At 37.5% G+C, this 17,047-nt stretch overlaps 1 protein-coding gene across 4 annotated transcripts in view; it reads right to left on the reverse strand.

The window, feature by feature from the left end:
- Positions 1 to 890: 890 nt before the first annotated feature.
- The window catches only part of sptbn1 (spectrin, beta, non-erythrocytic 1), a 278,283-nt gene continuing 262,126 nt past the window's right edge, over positions 891 to 17,047 (reverse strand). For all 4 annotated transcript variants that reach the window (XM_078556981.1, XM_078556983.1, XM_078556982.1 and 1 more), the window contains 5 exons: positions 14,331 to 14,397; positions 5,335 to 5,573; positions 3,972 to 4,145; positions 2,468 to 2,510; positions 891 to 2,162 (listed from right to left, as the gene is read on the reverse strand). In XM_078556981.1, coding sequence (XP_078413107.1) covers positions 1,947 to 2,162; positions 2,468 to 2,510; positions 3,972 to 4,145; positions 5,335 to 5,573; positions 14,331 to 14,397 — 739 coding nt within the window. In that variant the 3' untranslated portion in view covers positions 891 to 1,946. The remainder of the gene's footprint in view (positions 2,163 to 2,467; positions 2,511 to 3,971; positions 4,146 to 5,334; positions 5,574 to 14,330; positions 14,398 to 17,047) is intronic.

A 17,047-nucleotide genomic window follows, 5' to 3' on the forward strand; every position in this document is an offset into this window, starting at 1 on the left:
CATGATGCTGTTGCAAAAATTCATAAACTAGTGTTCATCCCAAGAGTATAGATCTTCTCCAAGGTTTTGGTTTGGCTTCATCTAAAATACTGTCTCCAATTGTGGCTCCTTCACAAAGTGTGGTATACAGAGGCTCTGAAAAGTATTCAAAGGAGGTCCACTTTCTTGATGATTAGTTTTCGGGTCCTTAGTTGTCAGGATAGGTTTAGAGAACTGGGACCTTTTACTCAGAGAAGTGCAGATTTTGTGGGGACAGGGTTGAGGTCTTTAAAATAACAAAAGGATTGGATTCTATCCAAGTGGCTAAGTCTTACAGTGCTTAAAATACGTGTTTTGAGAGAAGAATTTTCTGGCCAATAGCACTTACAACAGACAGTTTTAGGCAGGACATTAACATCTAGCTGATGAAAAGGGCCATGAGGGCTCGAAACGTTGACTGATTTCTTCTCCGCCGATGCTGCCAGACTTGCTGAGTTTTTCCAGGTAATTCTGTTTTTATTTTGTTTTGGATTTCCAGCATCCGCAGTAGCTTTTTGTTTTTATACAAATTTTAGATCCGGTTAAGGTCTGATCATAGAAAAGTACAGCCAAAAACCTAAATCTGCCTGTAATTTGGCAGGGTTACTGGTATGGAAAATTAAAATATAGATGCACACAACCTTAATCACTTGAGATTAATACATATTATTGCTAAACATTTCTATGTTGCATCAAATCTATTGTGGTTCAATTCCTGGAAATTTCCAAGGTGATAAACTTACTCATTATAAAGCAGTTAGAACGCAGATATGACATATATTGAGGAAAGACTTCCTAAAACGTACACAAACTGCATTTAGCTCTAAAACAGAAGGTTTATTGAAACTTATACAAGAATACCCATGGCACAATAAGTTTTAAAAGCATTTAATGACATCGCACATTTTAACAGATAGGGTAAAGTCTACAGGTGCAGTCCCATACAACTGAAAGCCTGTTGTACTACATGACTACCGGCCCAGTCTTTGCAAGGATTCATTCCTATTATGTATCCTGATTGTGCAGTAAGATGGATTTCATTACAATAGTTACAATGACAAAAATACACTATGTATCAAATAATAAGGTAATGTAGCAAAATTATGACACGCAGTGCTTTAGCCAACGAGCAAATAACCATTTGAGTAACATTTCTTTTCCAGATAATGAATCCCCACTTCAACACTTAACATCAATGCCTTGAAAGGTTTTAATATACATCTAAAGTTTTATACTTTGTACTTGAATTATTTGAAACATACAGTATAATGCAACTGAGCAACAAAAAAGAAAAGTTAAAATTACATATTATTTAAAAGTGAATCAGTATCCTAATTCATTCTTATATACCAACATTCTTTATTCACGCTTGGTGCACAAAGACCCAGCAGTTTTTGTTAATATCTGTTGCCAGGCTAACATGATTTTTTTAATTAAAATGCAAATTAATGCACATTTGCCTTTTGTTATAGCAAAGATGATACAATATACGTTTTAAATAAATGGAAGTTTCTACTAGCCAAGACTCAGGATAGCAACTTTAATAAATGGAATTGGACAAGTATTTTGGATCTTTTTAATTCACATTCCATGTGCACAATTAGAGTTTTCAAAAGCACTGCTGCCTTGCATTCCAGTAGCACATGGATGTAGGTTGTTTTATTTCCAAGACAGCCTCACAAAATTGAGGAGAAATTTAGATATTTGGACCCTAATCTACATACAAATCATCAACAACTGGTCCTTTCATTTTTAAATGAAAACTGCCCAATGCACCTCACATTCTACAGATTAGCAACACTCTGATGCTTTCTGTATATTAAACTAACTGGCTTGAGGGGCATTAGGCACAGAGTGTAATGTATTGGTTCTAAACGCTCATGCTAGAGTTTTATGGTAATGTAAGAAGTGCAGGCTGCTGATTTGCTCTACTTCTTCTTGCCAAACAGGCTGAATCTCTTCTCTTTGTCTTTCTCTTTATCTTTCTCTCGTCTGCCAGGGCTAGATTCACCAGCCAACACGACACTGGCTGGCAGGGTCTGTGCACGGCTAGCTGCTGGGGTGCTCTGGCTGCTTGGAATTGGCTCGCTCTTATCTGTAGACACAGCTGAAGTGATAGCTTGAATCCAGCTGTTCATTTCCTCCTGTTTAATAAAATAAAGTAGTGGCTAGGTGAAAAGATACTTTCATAGTATCTACATCAATACTTTGCTCTACGCAGCAGTAAATAAACAATGCATGACTGGACAAAGTCCACTACACTGGAATGGCTTTATACACTGAGTAAAAACTCCAGTTAAGAAAAAAAGATTTGAATGTACACAGAAATAAATGCTGAAAAACTGAACTCCAGCATAAAAGATTCAGGAAAGTGTTCTAACCTGAATGTTAAAATGTAAACAAGATAATAAATGCCTAATTTTGTTCTTGACAAGATTTAGAAACTTACATCATCTTTGGCTTGGAAGAGATATTCATTGCCATCGCTCAGCCTGTTTTTAACAAAAAGACACACATTATATGCATTTATTATTGTTGCAACCAAACCTAACAGCAGCAAAGTTCCAAGTTTGACCTATTAATTTACAGCCATGGTGCCCCCAAGCTAAGAATGCTCCCATAATCAACGACCATGCTGACAGACACTGCATACACAAAGAATGGTGTAGAATGTGTGAAATACTATCTATCTACAACTGCTATCCATGGAACTGTACCCTAGCTTTATCTTTGGGAGGTGAGGACTGAATAGAAAATAGATCGCTCCATGGGTGGCATATGCTTGGTTATTTAGAAAGTATGTACGTCTATAAGAAATGTCAAGTCATTTTTGCATTCATTGATAATATAGGTTAAAAATAAATACAGATTTGTGTACTAAAGACTAACTTCCAATCATTTTCCTTAAATGCTGCTTTTCTCCATTTTATCAATAATTCATAAGCTTGACCATATATCCCCTTCATTACAAGGGCCTGATGAATAAAAAAGGTTCTAGATTCAATTCTTGAGCTGAAATGAATTGACCTCAACAAGGGTGGAAACTGCTACAACTTGCCTTGGTGTTAGGGTAGGTAGGGAAGGCTAAAGAAAATTGTCAGGGTGCATGAGTCACTATCCAGTCATCCCTGCTAGTGCATGTGGAACTATACCCAAGCAAGGAGAGACAGTGCCTGCTGTAAAGGAAGGGGAAGGATTACAATATAGAAACCTCCAACTGCAAATGCTGTTACACAGAACACTGCCTGAACTTACTATGTCACTCAGGAGTCACTAATGAAGGTTGGTAAAGTGAAGCATTTTACATTACTGAGACAAAAAGTACATGTATCTGACCAGTCAGCAGGTTACAAATTACTCTGTGTGAACCATATACATAAAATGTATATATGCAGTGGATTCCTAGAATATTTACTTTTTTAAAAAAAACCTGAGACTGAAGAGAATCAGCTTGAATGGAAATTTATAAAAATATTTCAAGTTACTGATGTGTTTGCAGATCTATGTAAACAAACACAGTCATTTCTCATCATAGCAATTTCCAAAAGGAATCTGATTTTGCTGCATTTCATTTGATATGATTGCCTTTTGTTTATTCAGAACAGACATAAATCAATGCCATCAGAAATTTGCTAAGTTCACTTAGCCACTTCTTAATGCCACATTTTGTGACTATTTCACCTGTGTTTGAATACAACTTGCAGTTCAACATCAAAGATGTTAATCTATTTTCTCTTTCAGATATCGACTGATCTACTGCAAATTTCCAGTTTTTATTTCAGATTTTCAGTATTCCCATTTTTCTTTTCCTCGCTGCTACATGTTATCTTTATTTAATAAAGACTCATGAAATGTCTTAAAAATACAGTAAGAAGTTTAACTGATTTGGAGTGGATAAATCTCACATGACATATCTAGCACAGAAAACATGGACTAAATAAGAAAGCACTTACTTTAGTTTAAAGACATGCTTCTTCTTCTTATAGTCAACAGCTACTTCACACAGTGCCTCCTTCAGGCTGATTGGGACTTCCCCATGATATGTGATACCTGAACTAGCATTCTTTGCATCTTTATAGAAGCCCATCTCCTGGTTGTTTATCACACAATACACATTGTGCCATGATCTGAAGAATTAAAAAAATGAAAGAGTCCTTAATAGTTCTACATTTTTATCTTGTAATACACCAACATTTATTTAATCAAATTCACAATCATGAGACACTGCAAAGTCAAAATGTTTAATTTAAAATGTTTACTTTTCTCTTCAGGCCCCAGAGTCATTCTATACAGTTTCATGGGTGCAACGAGCCTTGCAATATTTTGCTCAAGTAGTCAATTTTTCATGTGAATAGGCTGCTGATATTAACTATCACACAACAGTCAAACCCAATTCTGCCTTTATGCAACGGCCACACAAGTACTTGCCAGTATAGGTCACAGGATTCCTGGCTGACTGTTCCCTTCTTAGTTCCAACTGTAGGATTCATATGATAAACCTGACTGACATCAACTGGTTCAGAACAGATTGAGAATCAAAGTTAGGACTTTCTTGGACTGGTTCAGTAACATGCCTGGCTTTGCATTTACTCAGTAAATCATAAAGAGGATTTTATTTTATTATTTTTTTTTTACAGAGATTAATTAAGTAGCAAATGTTTTGTAAATTCGGTTTATATCTGCTAAATAGTATTGATCAGGTCCTCCTCCCAAAACCAGTTTGAACTTTTAATAGATTATCTCTACAGGGGTACCTTTTCAGACTTCTTAAGCACAACAATTTTAACACCCTCAATGTTTTGCATTCTATAGAAGCCCTTTATATGTATATTAGATTACTATACTACTAAACCACTACTCAGTTGTTTGTTGTGCTAAGTTGCAGTATAGCATATTTGAGCTCACAAAGCTCCTGATCACATGTGGACGACTACACACAACGTTCCCTCTAAACTACACGGCCGTGATCTGAAAGTTCCCACGCAGGCTGCGCTCAAGTCTGCCTCTAACTTACAAAATAATTTAAAGGGCCTGTGCACTAGAACAATAGCCTATGGATTATATTAAAACATTGGAGGGTACATTACTACAGAGATACAAACAGAGGCATAGCAAGACAAAAAAAATCAAGGCCGGGGGTAGAAGATTGGTGGGTGGAAGAGAGAAGGCCCGAGAGCAAATTCCCCAGCCTCTTGGCTACCTGAGGTGCAGATCATGGGAGGAAGGATGTCTACATTCTAGACAAAAAAAAAATTACATTAGAAAGCCCAGGTTCAAGTTACTTCACAGAATGTGTACTTGAGAAATTGATGTAACCTGCTTGATGCTTTCTTATTGTGTGCTTCCCATTCGTGCTTGCGATGCAGGAAGCCCTCCATCTGTGCTGATGGAGTTTCTTGTGACTTGACAGGTAAAGTAGCAGATTGGGACTGCAAAGGTGAGGTCTTGGTTTTACGATCTGAAGTTGGTGAAGCTGTAGGACTGGGCTCTTTGGAACTGGTTCTCTGTTCAGTGGCGCCATTCACCATCTCATTTGTTTCAATTGTCTCAGACACCTAGATTCAACAAATAATAAACAAATTACTGTTTTAATGTAGTCCAAAATAGAATGAAACCAAACACACATACAAGGAGGCTGTGCATTCTCCACGCGCTGAAAATTTCATTATTGATTTATGAATTGTAAGTACTCATGTATTCAATGGATTTGAGACACAGTACAATAGAACATTAATTATTTAAGGATTTCTATGAAATGATGACCACCCACTAAAGATTGTGTGGACAACTGCACAGTGCAGTGTGGCATTGAATAATGTGGATAACCAACGTCCTAACTTAGATTCATGTTAAGAGGAGCTAGCTAAGAGTCAACAGGGCTCCTGTACTAAGTAGGGGAAAAATTAACCAGGATTTTAACTCCAGATCTCTAGCAATTGATCTGAACTCGAATTGCATGTATGTGGGTATTGGGTGAGGAGAGGAGCAAGCACAATGATAATGGTCACCATAGCCAAAATAAGCTAGCGCCAACACTTGTTTTTAAGTTTACACATGGCAACTTTACTGAGGTACCAGAAAGCTAATGGTGCATATGTACCTCAAGATGAGTAGTTGCCTGAAGAATTTTCCAAATCTCATGGGGGTGGGGGAATAAAGTTCCTAGCATTGCCAATTTTTGTGAAAAAAAAACTTTTCTTTGTGGAAAAACTTTATTCCTAGAATTAACTTGAGGAACTTCTGTGAGAATTGCCAAGGAGCTCATGTAGCCTGAGATAGATATGACTGATTTGTAAAAGCAGTTTCTAACTGTGAAGTAGATTTAAAGCATTTTTGCACAACAATATTCTTTTTCACACAGTGAGACTAAGCACACAGCAACTTTAACAGTGACCTGGATAAGGTAAACTGTTAGGTATTTGGAATGAGTATAAACAAAGTCTATAATGATACCTGATTTTTTTTTCAAAAAGACGGTGTTTATTAAAAGTTTTTTTTTATAAAAAGCATCTCCTTCCTCTTTTTCTTTCCATTTTTCTCAGATGGACTAAAATTAACCCTCTACCACTTGTTTCTTGTATATCATCTTAAGGGAATCCAGATGTAACATTGCTAAGAGAATGCAGCTCTACACTGGCATTCATATAAGTAACACCAAACCACTCCAGTAGAATCGAGAATAAAAAGCACTGCAGCTGTACTTTTAAAATGGAAAGGAAAGCTTATGATGCAGAGATTTACATCTATTTTCATTAGAAGCAAATAAAGATATTACCCCCAAATAACTTAGTGCATTCAATTCATCAAAAAAAAAAATCCAAAATAATCTTCATACAGATGCTTATGGGAGGGTGGGGAAAATTTTTGACAGTGAACTAAAGGCAGCATAAAGATAAAGATAAATGACGAGGCACTAAAAAAGCCTTGTACTATCCTCCCATTCTAATGGCCACCCCTTCAATGTAGATCGAGTTCTCCTTTAGCTGAGACTTTGCTTATGCTCATTCACTCTTTTCAATTAAGATATCATTTAGGCATGCAGAAATTTCAATCTTTATAGATCACATCATGCAGATCAGCACCACCACCTAGGTTTAGTTATTTATAGTTTGATTAAAAAAAGAGCACAGTTCTCAATGCACACAGCATTTTAAGCAAAGTAATTATAACATTTTTAACTAGTATGGATTTGAAATTAAAGCCAAGAAAGTCACAAAGCCAATACAGTTATTTACCCCCATAAACAGACAGACCCAAGGTCTTGTCCATCACTTGCTTTGTTGTTCATGTTGCTTGCTGCAGTGTGATCCTGACAACCTAGAGAGCAGCCAAGCTTCCAGCAGCTCTGCAGTTTCTATCTGGACAGGGCAGGTATCTTCAGAAATCCAGTCATCCAAATAATTGGAATTGTAATTCCACTAGATTTAGCCACAGAAATTCAGATCACTCTTGGTTCTTGTGCTATCAATACTTTTCTCTCGCTTTTCTGAATCGTATTTGCAAGGTGGATGCAGCAGTCAGTTAGCCACACTGTGACCAGTATGTAATTAGCAAATTTACTACAACTAAATAAATATTAACTAGTGCTTTAGTTTTAATTAAGAGAGGATCAAACGTGCACTCATTTAGAAATTTGCACATTCATACCAGTGCAAAAGATCGGGGCAACATTTTGAATGTTTTTTACATCAGAAGCATGTGCTGTGTATGAATTCTCAGTTCGGGTGGATTACAGCAATACCTTATTAATCTGATTGTTTGTCTCCTTCTTTGCTTTCTAACTTTTACATTTAGTTCACAATCAAAAACTATGATTGGATGATCAAGATAGTATTGATAGTTCTTGAGACTATTCAAATATGACTTTTCAATTTTACACATGCAACTAATTTTTAGAAAAAGGGAAAACAAAAATTAGCTGCCTTATTCCACTAGCATTTCATTCAGAAATCATTATTCATATTTTGCATGTTAACATAAGATTATTTAAAAAAACACTGCAGAAACAGCCAATCTCTAAACTTTCACATGATAAATATGCTTTAATACCTCATTAAACTACTACTGTTCATACAATACCGCTCAGACTTAAAGATGATGCTAACATAGTAAACAATTCCTCAACTCAGTGATTAATAGCTTATTAATCACTGAAAATTCAAATTAAGGGAGCGACACAAAAGAAAATTGGTTGCGACAAAATAACTTTCATCTGTCATTCTGTCGTGGTAATTTGGGGTTAGAGATTTCATATCAAAGTATTTTCTGTTTAAACTGAGATGTCCTTAAACTGTCTTCTCTGCTGCATATCTGCTACATTCTAGTGGTCTCATTTGGTAACATCTTTCCTTGAATTCATTTCTCAATGCTTTTCTATAAAATTTAGTAGAATTAAAGGCTGTCAATATGCATGAACTTTGCATGGTCAAAGCTGACAGTTCCCTAAAGAGCCAGTTGTACAGAACATTTTAGTTCAACACACAGGTGCCCCCTACTGTAAGAAAATGGTAGTTAATGGGAGACATTACAAAGAAGCTTATGAAATGATGGACAGAACTAGCAAATCAAAACAGTGTTAGTGAATTCGGTGAGAAAACAGACAAAAATTAAGAATTGAGGGCATAATCTATGACTGTTGTATCTATACTTTCTAAACCAAGAAATTTGTACTGTGATGCAGCTTCTAAAGACAATTTGGAGCACCAAATTAAAGGAATTTAAGGTTTTAGAACAATGCATATTTGCGCTGTTGTGATCTCTGGCATATTAAGCTTAAATTTACTCATAGCAATGCTTTAAAAATGTACAGTTCTGAGCGAGAGAAAAATATGTACAAAAACTAAGAAACTATGATACTTCTTTTGAAAACACAAACAAGTTAACAAAGAAAATATTAAATATAAGGTGAACTTTAATAATTAAAGCTTGGACATGCTAAACACATGCAAAAACAAACTAATACTGTTAAAAACAAAAATGACAGAAGTTTGTTAATCAAGTGATAGTTACAACAGAATCAAAACAAATATTGGAATTGTTTCATTTGTGTGTATTAGTAGCAATGCTTAGTTCAATTAGATGATGGCCAACATTGTAACAACTGAATCAAAATAAACAAACATGCAATAAGAACAGTCTGTGACTAAAGGTGAAAACAAAATTCAACACCACCATTCTTGTGTTGCACAGAACAATTAAGAACTTTCAATGACAGATTACATTTGACAAAATTATATGAAAATAACCAAAGACAAAAAAGTCTAAACTGGGCTAAATTAAACATTAAAGGGGATATATATTGCAAATCATACTAGCATTTGATCCAGCACGCTGCCTAAAATAATTATGATCAAACTTGACTTACTAACCAATTTGAATATTGAGAACTGACTGATTTGCTACATATAAAAATTTGGAATAAGTTAAAAGCACTCTGCTTAGAGCTCATTAGTTAAGAGCTCAATTAATTTAAAACAACATTTTTTTTGTCTTACTGCTATTAAACAGAGTCAAGATGCTGTTATGGGTAAAGTTAATTTTTGTTAACAGAATTTTTAGACTTCAACACAACTCATTTAATGAAATTGTCAACACATGGGACGTTTGTCATCATACAACGCTTTATGAACCATTCACCAAAGCAGAATTCCTGTACTGGTATGCACAGTCCCTCACCATCAGTGCAGAAAAAAACCCACAAAATATTAATACTGCAACAATAATCAGTGCAAGGTACAGACTAGAATCTGGTACAGGAAATAGAGAGAAGTAAAGAACGCTGACTATTTCTATTGACTCAATTTATAGGAAAGTGATTTCAAAAATCATTTGTACACTGCATGTATCAATATAGTAAATGTACATAAAAACACTTGCTATTGAACATCAATTTAGAGAAAGGTTTACACCTAGTTCCGTCGCTCTGTAATATTTGGTTAGGAAAAACTATATTAATAGTTCTGGGTTGTTTAGTGATGCCAATGTGCACCCTGTGTAGTTTGTTATTTACATGTTAGATAAAGCCTTCATGACCATAGCTTGAATTAGTGGCTTCTAAACATGCTAGTAATTTGTTGTTAAATCCTTCTCAGCTTATCTGCTGACAAGATTTTATAAAGTATTCAGTGTCTTAGATTTGGAATAAACTACTTGAGACAGTTTCCTGCAGTAAGGAAAAAAGTTGGCTCAATTAGAATGAAGGAAATCACTTTTTCACTGACATTAAATCCCCTTATACAGTATATATATGTATCTTATATATATATATATATTTATTTTCTTTCCTTTCCTATGTTGAATTTGAATTTTTTTTAGAAATAAAATCTGATTAACTTTTGTTTCAGAACTTAAAATACTAAATTAAAAATCACAATTAAAACCCAAAGCTCCCTGACACTTTGGAATAGCCAAACATTTAACAAATTCCCTTTCTGGAATAATTTATGAATAAGTGGAAGTAGCATGTGCTGGGCCTTGCTTTCCCTTGATGTCTGCACAAATCAGAAATAAATTGTATTCTTTGGATATTAGCACCTCAAGTAAAAATTTCTTTTATACCACTTCAATTAAAAAAAAATTGTCTCCCGGAGACCATAATGTAATCTTGTAGAAATATTTCATAAGTCACTCCTCAACTTATTTGGAGTAATGTTGATCTTACTACTCAGACTCTGAACAACGCACATCAGTTCAGGGTATGAGAACTGTCATCATCATACCCGACTGCCACTGAACTATTAAGTAAGGCATCATTCTTCAATTTGAACACAATAAAAATTCAATAAATATTCATTTTAGAAACTGTAGTTCAGAAATTGAAGTTCGCAAATACAATTAGTGTTGTTTGTTTTGTTGTGAATAGTATTAAAGAATTAAAAAATTAAGCTATAGATAAATCCAGTGTTACACAAATATAGAAATGTGCTTGGAGTAATTTATCCACCTAACATCTCCTTACAGGTAACATTCAATCTAATTGCTTAAAATTAACCTCTCTAATCAACCCTAGGTAAACATCATTCTCTATAGAGGATGAAATAATATTCTAAAAAAACCACAAATGGGACCACAGACAAGAGCCTTAGGACTCAATGTTCTTGTAAGTGCAAAAATAAGGCCCATTGTCCATGAATAGTATAAACAAGGTTACCCATGAATAGTATAAACAAGGTTACTCTGTTAATGTAGACATGTAAGGATTCAGTCTGAAAAAGTCAGGAGAGCAGCTATGCAACTGGTCCGAAGGGAGCATTTAATTAGGAGAGCAGGCTCGGCTCTAATTTCTCTCAGGTCTGCAATTTAGTTCTTCGCTATTTTTTAAAGAGAGCTGAATACTTGTATCGACTTGCTGTGTAAAACTCATGAACATCACATATTTCACGAAATTATCTTTAAATTGGCACCTAGTACAATAGTGTGTGTGTCAGGTTTGCTCTTTTTTCTTTATGGATCTCATTTGGAATGGGCTTAAGGGAAGCTTCATGAGCACAGGAACTCTTAAGTATCCTTTTGAAGGGTAACGTTTATAGTAAGATTTGAGTACAGGGTAAAGAAGTCTTGCTGCAATTGTATAGAGCCTTGCTGAGACTGGCCTTGGCAATACTGCAGTATTGTGTACAGTTTTGCTCTCCTTAACTAAGGAAGGATAGAATTATCATAGAGGAAGTGCCACGAAGGTTCACTAGACTGATCTCTGGGATAGTGGGATTGTTCTATGAGGAGAGATTGAGGAGGCTGAGCCTATATTCTTCAGAGTTTAGAAGCATGAAAAATGATCTCATTGAAGCATACAAAGTTCTTACAGGGCTTGACAGGGTAGATTCAGGAAGGACGTTTCCCCTGGTGTGGTGGGGCGGGGGGGGGTGGGTACGCTGGTGGTAGCTAGATCCAGGGGACACGGTCTCAGAATAAGAGGTAGGTCTTTTAGGACTAATGTGATGAGGTGGAATTTCTTCACTCAGTGGAGAATCTTTGGAATTCTCTACCCCAAAGGGCTATGGAGGCTCAGTCATTGAGTATATTCAAGACACAGATATGATAGATTTCTAAATATTAAAGAAACCAGGGGATATGGGGATAATGTGGGAAAATGGCATTGAGATGGAAGATCAGCCACGATCAACTTGATTGGTGGAGCAGGCTCGAGAGGTCAAATGGCCTACTTCAGCTCCTATTTCCTATCTTTATGGTGTAGTTTGTTAGATAGGTTTCATATTTGTGAGTTGTATTCACTTTTTGTAATACATTGGTTGCTTTTTTTTAGTAACTCATTCATATAACCTTGCTTTTAAAACATTTCAAACAGATATTTTTTCACGGTTCAAATGATAGAAGATGAAAGAGGGAGGTTAGGAGGCCCAGGCCATTCTGTAGAATGTAACGCAATTGCTAACGGGGACAAATGTCTCACCTTGCTACGGAGAGGGTTTTGTTATCTGTAGCAAATGTTTAACACAGTAATGGTATCACCAGCAGTTGACAAAATCATTACAGTTCTCAATTGGTGTATCTATGGCGTATTCCTGGGCAGCCTTACCGTATCAGGTAGTGTCTAGATTAAAAATGTAACTGATCCTTCGGTCAGCATGCTAGGTTTCTTTTAAATGTCCTTTCCCACTGAATATCACGATGTGCAGCCCCATTACATTTTATGAAGTGAAAGAGGGCATTGGTGATTGCCACATGTCCAACCTGAAGACCATGGAAGATGACAGTGTGTCTAGGTTTTCAGCTGTATATGCCATCTTGACCACCTGTTCTGCTGAGATATGTAAAATATGCTAATGGTAGAACTGTAAGATTTTGTGAGGGTTTGGTAGGCCAGCAGTAAGTGTGGAATAGACTCACAGGCTACACATTATAGTAGGGTGTCATCTAACCTGGTTCATGGTGTTGTTGATTAAGAATGTTGCATGGTAAGACTAAAATGTGCTGTCTTCTCATGCATCTGTTTCCAGTAAACAGTATTCACTTTAGCTACTACCTCCTGACTGGTATGGTGCACTGCCATCCTCTGGAGTGGATACAATAGAGCGCAAAATAGAACAACTCCCCTTGCACTGGAAATCCATGTCGCAGCCATCAATACTGGGTGTCAGGGCAGTGCCACACTTCTATTTGGCCAGATTCCGTTCCCCCTCACCCCACAATAACTACATGTGCAAAGGCTGAAAACTGCTGTGATCATTTTAAAACCTTAACTAAGCTTCAACATTTTAATTAACTAAGTACTTGCATCCCTTTATTTTTAAGGAACAGTTCTTTAAGGGCTGTAGGCTTCAGGCTAATTCTACTTACCACATACCCCAATCCCACTGCTGCTCCCACCAACTACTTCATTAGACTCCGTGTGCAAGGCACCAGCTTTGCAAGGAGCACCTGTAAAGTTATAAAATTAGCTGACCTTGTTAAATCTGGCAAAATTAGCTACCTGTTTGTGCAAATACACTCATTTTCTTGGAATCACAGAATTGACCTTGGCCAGCCTTAATTAGGAGCCATGCTTTTGCTGTGATAGGTGAATAATGTCCCAAGTTGCTAAACAACATTTTCAAATTCACACCATCTTGACTTAGTACCTTTTTGTTCCTCTAATTGACACCAGAAACTCAGTTACATAACATAAAACATGGAACAACAAAAACTCATTCCTTCCACAGACCAGGTGCAATTTGCCTGTTTTGGATTCCATCCCAGTCATTTAATCTTCTGAAGAAAAGTTATGGCAAAATCCTCCCTAATTGCCCATTGCAACAAAACTTCAAAATAATTATCTTTTCTCACATCTCTACCATTCAAGCCTGAGTGGTTGCCCATCAGAAACAAAACTTTCGCCAGCTCCAGTAATACAGGAGCCATTGTGTCTCAAGAATTATATCTACTTATCCATATAATTGAAATATAAAATCTGCTTGCATCAGGGATGAATTATTTGGCTAATCCACCACATAGCATGTCCACTTAAAAGTTTTAATTTCACCCAAACTATTTGGTTTCTATTGTTCTCATCATTCAAGGCTGCCAAATAAGTTGCTGGCCATTACTTATGATGGAGAACCAAAAGCAGTATGAATGCTTGAGATGAATGGATCCTTTTCAACTAGATTATTCATTAAATAAACTGATTTGCAGAAATAAAGCAGGTGAGAAAGTCAGCAGTTAAATGGGAATGAATATATAGGTTAGTCTAAGAAGGTACATATATTTCATTCTGATTGGTTTGGATTTCACAATCCAGATCGGGCCCATTCATTGCCAGCTCGTCTGTTCTGAAAGTTTTTGTAGGTTTGGTAGTTTTGAGAGCGGTAACTAACCCGTGGGGACTCCTGGTCTGATGGTAATCCATTCTGAGAAATGTGTTCTCCTTCTCTAGTGCCTTCCCTGGGAAGAAAAGAAGAAATAGTCTCATGTGATGATACATGTCACTGAACAGCCACGACAATCAACATTTTCTGACTGAATTGGATTTCTCTTCCCTTATTCATTTAAATTAATTCTAGGGAAATTTAGCAGAAGTATGAATTCCAGTTAAACTAGGGGCTGGATTTTCATGGTTCCGAATAGGACCAGCGGCGGAACTGAGAAAAATGACCCGAGAGCAGGGGTGGTTAGAGGTCCCGCCTCTGTTCCCGCCCTCAGCCATTTTCACAAGGGTGGGGGAGGAAATGGGCCTCGGACCCATCTGCTCCCATGAATGATGAAACTGACAGCGCTGTGGGCTCATTGAGAGCTTAGCACAGGTAATTTTAAAAATTTTCATGGAGATAGCTGGACTTTAGCAGCTGTTGGGTTTTACATCAGTTGCGTGCATGGATTGAAAGAAGAGTTTAAAAGGCAAATAAAATGGCTTTGTCTCTTTTACAGGACTTCATTAAATGCTTTAGTATAAATTGTAACAAAGTTCAGTAAGGTGAGTTATGAGAGTGCTATGATTGGAAGACAATTAAACAATGTATTTGCCAGACTGTTACTTACGACAGGCAAGCTGTCAAGTAAAAGATCAACATTGTAAATGTGGAAGAATCTTCAGATGAGTTTAAAAAAAAGCTCATCTAATGGATAAGAAGGTAGAGATATTTCACATATTAAAAGGGTAGTCCAGTACGATAACTGAGTGTAAATGTTTCATCTGTTTCCATTGCTTTTTTCAAATAGCAGTTCTGAAGCCTGTTTGTTTACTTGGAGTTTTATGGGCTATTCAATGGCTTCCAATTACTATAATATGACTTGAGAGTTCTGTTCATAAAGCGAACAATGAGTAATGGGAGCATGGAGTGGGGGGTTGCAAGGGGGAGGAAGGGGATGTCTCACTCCTGGGATTGGCTGATGCTCCCAAGTCCGATGATGTTTCAAACTTCATGACCTAGTATCTCCCCCACCAAGTTCCCTCCTGTCCAGTACCCAGCTTTAGTTAGCATGCTTTCCCATATGACCAATCTCTTAATCTGGATTGGTGCTAGGCAGGAAATTAAATTCAGCAGGATATTCTTTCCCCATACTTCCCGGCAGCTGACGGTTACCCTCATTCCCTTACTGCCAATACCAGAGTTTCTTCAAAGATGGACATTGATTTTTGACACAATAACACATTTAGGGACTTTGGAGAGCAGAGTAACAGGATGTTGCAGAAGTGGCAGTGTTTTGTGAGGGCGAGGGGTTGAGATTGGGCTTGCTGAGGAAATGTATAATTGAGGAGAGGGATCAATGCTATTAAAAATGTTATCATACAGGAAAATCCGAGGAGGCCCCATCAAGAAGCTCAGGCCATTAGCCTACTGCAAAATGCGAAGGAGACATTCAATATGCTATTAAGACCTCAACCATAACTCCTTGGGGCCTGAATAAAGCCACTGACTGATGGCGGAGCCTGAAAATTATCTCAATTTCATGGTACTATCCAGGAGCTACTGACCATTGTTTAAACAAACATAAGTGTAAATTATACCTTTATCTTTAGAGTGGACAGAGGGGGGTGAATTTTTTTCTATTTTAGTGACTAGAGCAAGTTCTCGCTGAAAGTTGTCCCATTTTAAGTCATTTAGATTTAACGTTGTATTTTTAATAGGGCCAGTATTCGTGTTCAGCTTTGTAGATTTGCATTAACCTTGTTTTGCACCAGGTGTGATGCAAGGTTGTGAGACCCAATTGGTGCCATTTTGGATCAACTTTTCCCGCTGGCTGACTCTCTTGCTTGCCTCCTCTTTGGCTTGTGGCTTACCTCTGCGGCTTTGCAACCTGAAGCTGTCCATAGGTTGCTTCCTGCCACTCGCCGCTCATCTCCCGGGCCCTCGATTGCAGCGAGGGTTCGGAAGGGGGAAGCCTAGAAGGGCTGGCCAGTGGGAAAGCCGGCGGTGACCAGAAGGTCAGTCAGTATGGTCGGTGGCGATCTGGAGAATTGGGGAGTGGGAGAGATGGCAAGTCCAGGCCAGGACAAAAAGTTAGTCCCAATGAACAGTCATATTCGCAGAATCATATTTTACAGATAATGTTCCAGGCGCCACCATCACTATCCCTGGGTATGTCCTGTCCCACTGGGAGTCCACAACATCGACTCTGGACCACATGAAATCTCATGGCATCAGGTCAAACATGGGCAAGAAAACCTCCTGCTGATTACCACGTACTGTCCCTACTCAGCTGATAAATCAGCACTCCTCCATGTTGAAAATCACTTTGAGGAAGCACTGAGGGTGGCAAGGGCGCAGAATGAACTCAGGGTAGGGGACTTCAATGTCCATCACCAAGAGTGACTCAGTAGCACCACTAATGACTGAGCTGGTCGAGTCCTAAAGGACATAGCTGCTAGACTGAGTCATCAGCAGGTGGTGAGGGAACCAACAAGAGAGAAAAAGACCTCAGCATCACCAAGCTGCTTGCTGCAGATGCATCTGTCCATGCCAGTATCGGTAGGAGTGACCACCGCATAGTCCAGCGGCTTCATCAATGACCTTCCTTTCATCATAAGGTCAGAAGTGGTGACGTTCACTGATGATTGCACAATGTTCCGGACCATGCACGACGCCTCAGATAC

Source organism: Cetorhinus maximus, chromosome 14 (genome assembly GCF_964194155.1).
Source record: "Cetorhinus maximus chromosome 14, sCetMax3.hap1.1, whole genome shotgun sequence".
Lineage (NCBI taxonomy): Eukaryota > Metazoa > Chordata > Chondrichthyes > Lamniformes > Cetorhinidae > Cetorhinus > Cetorhinus maximus.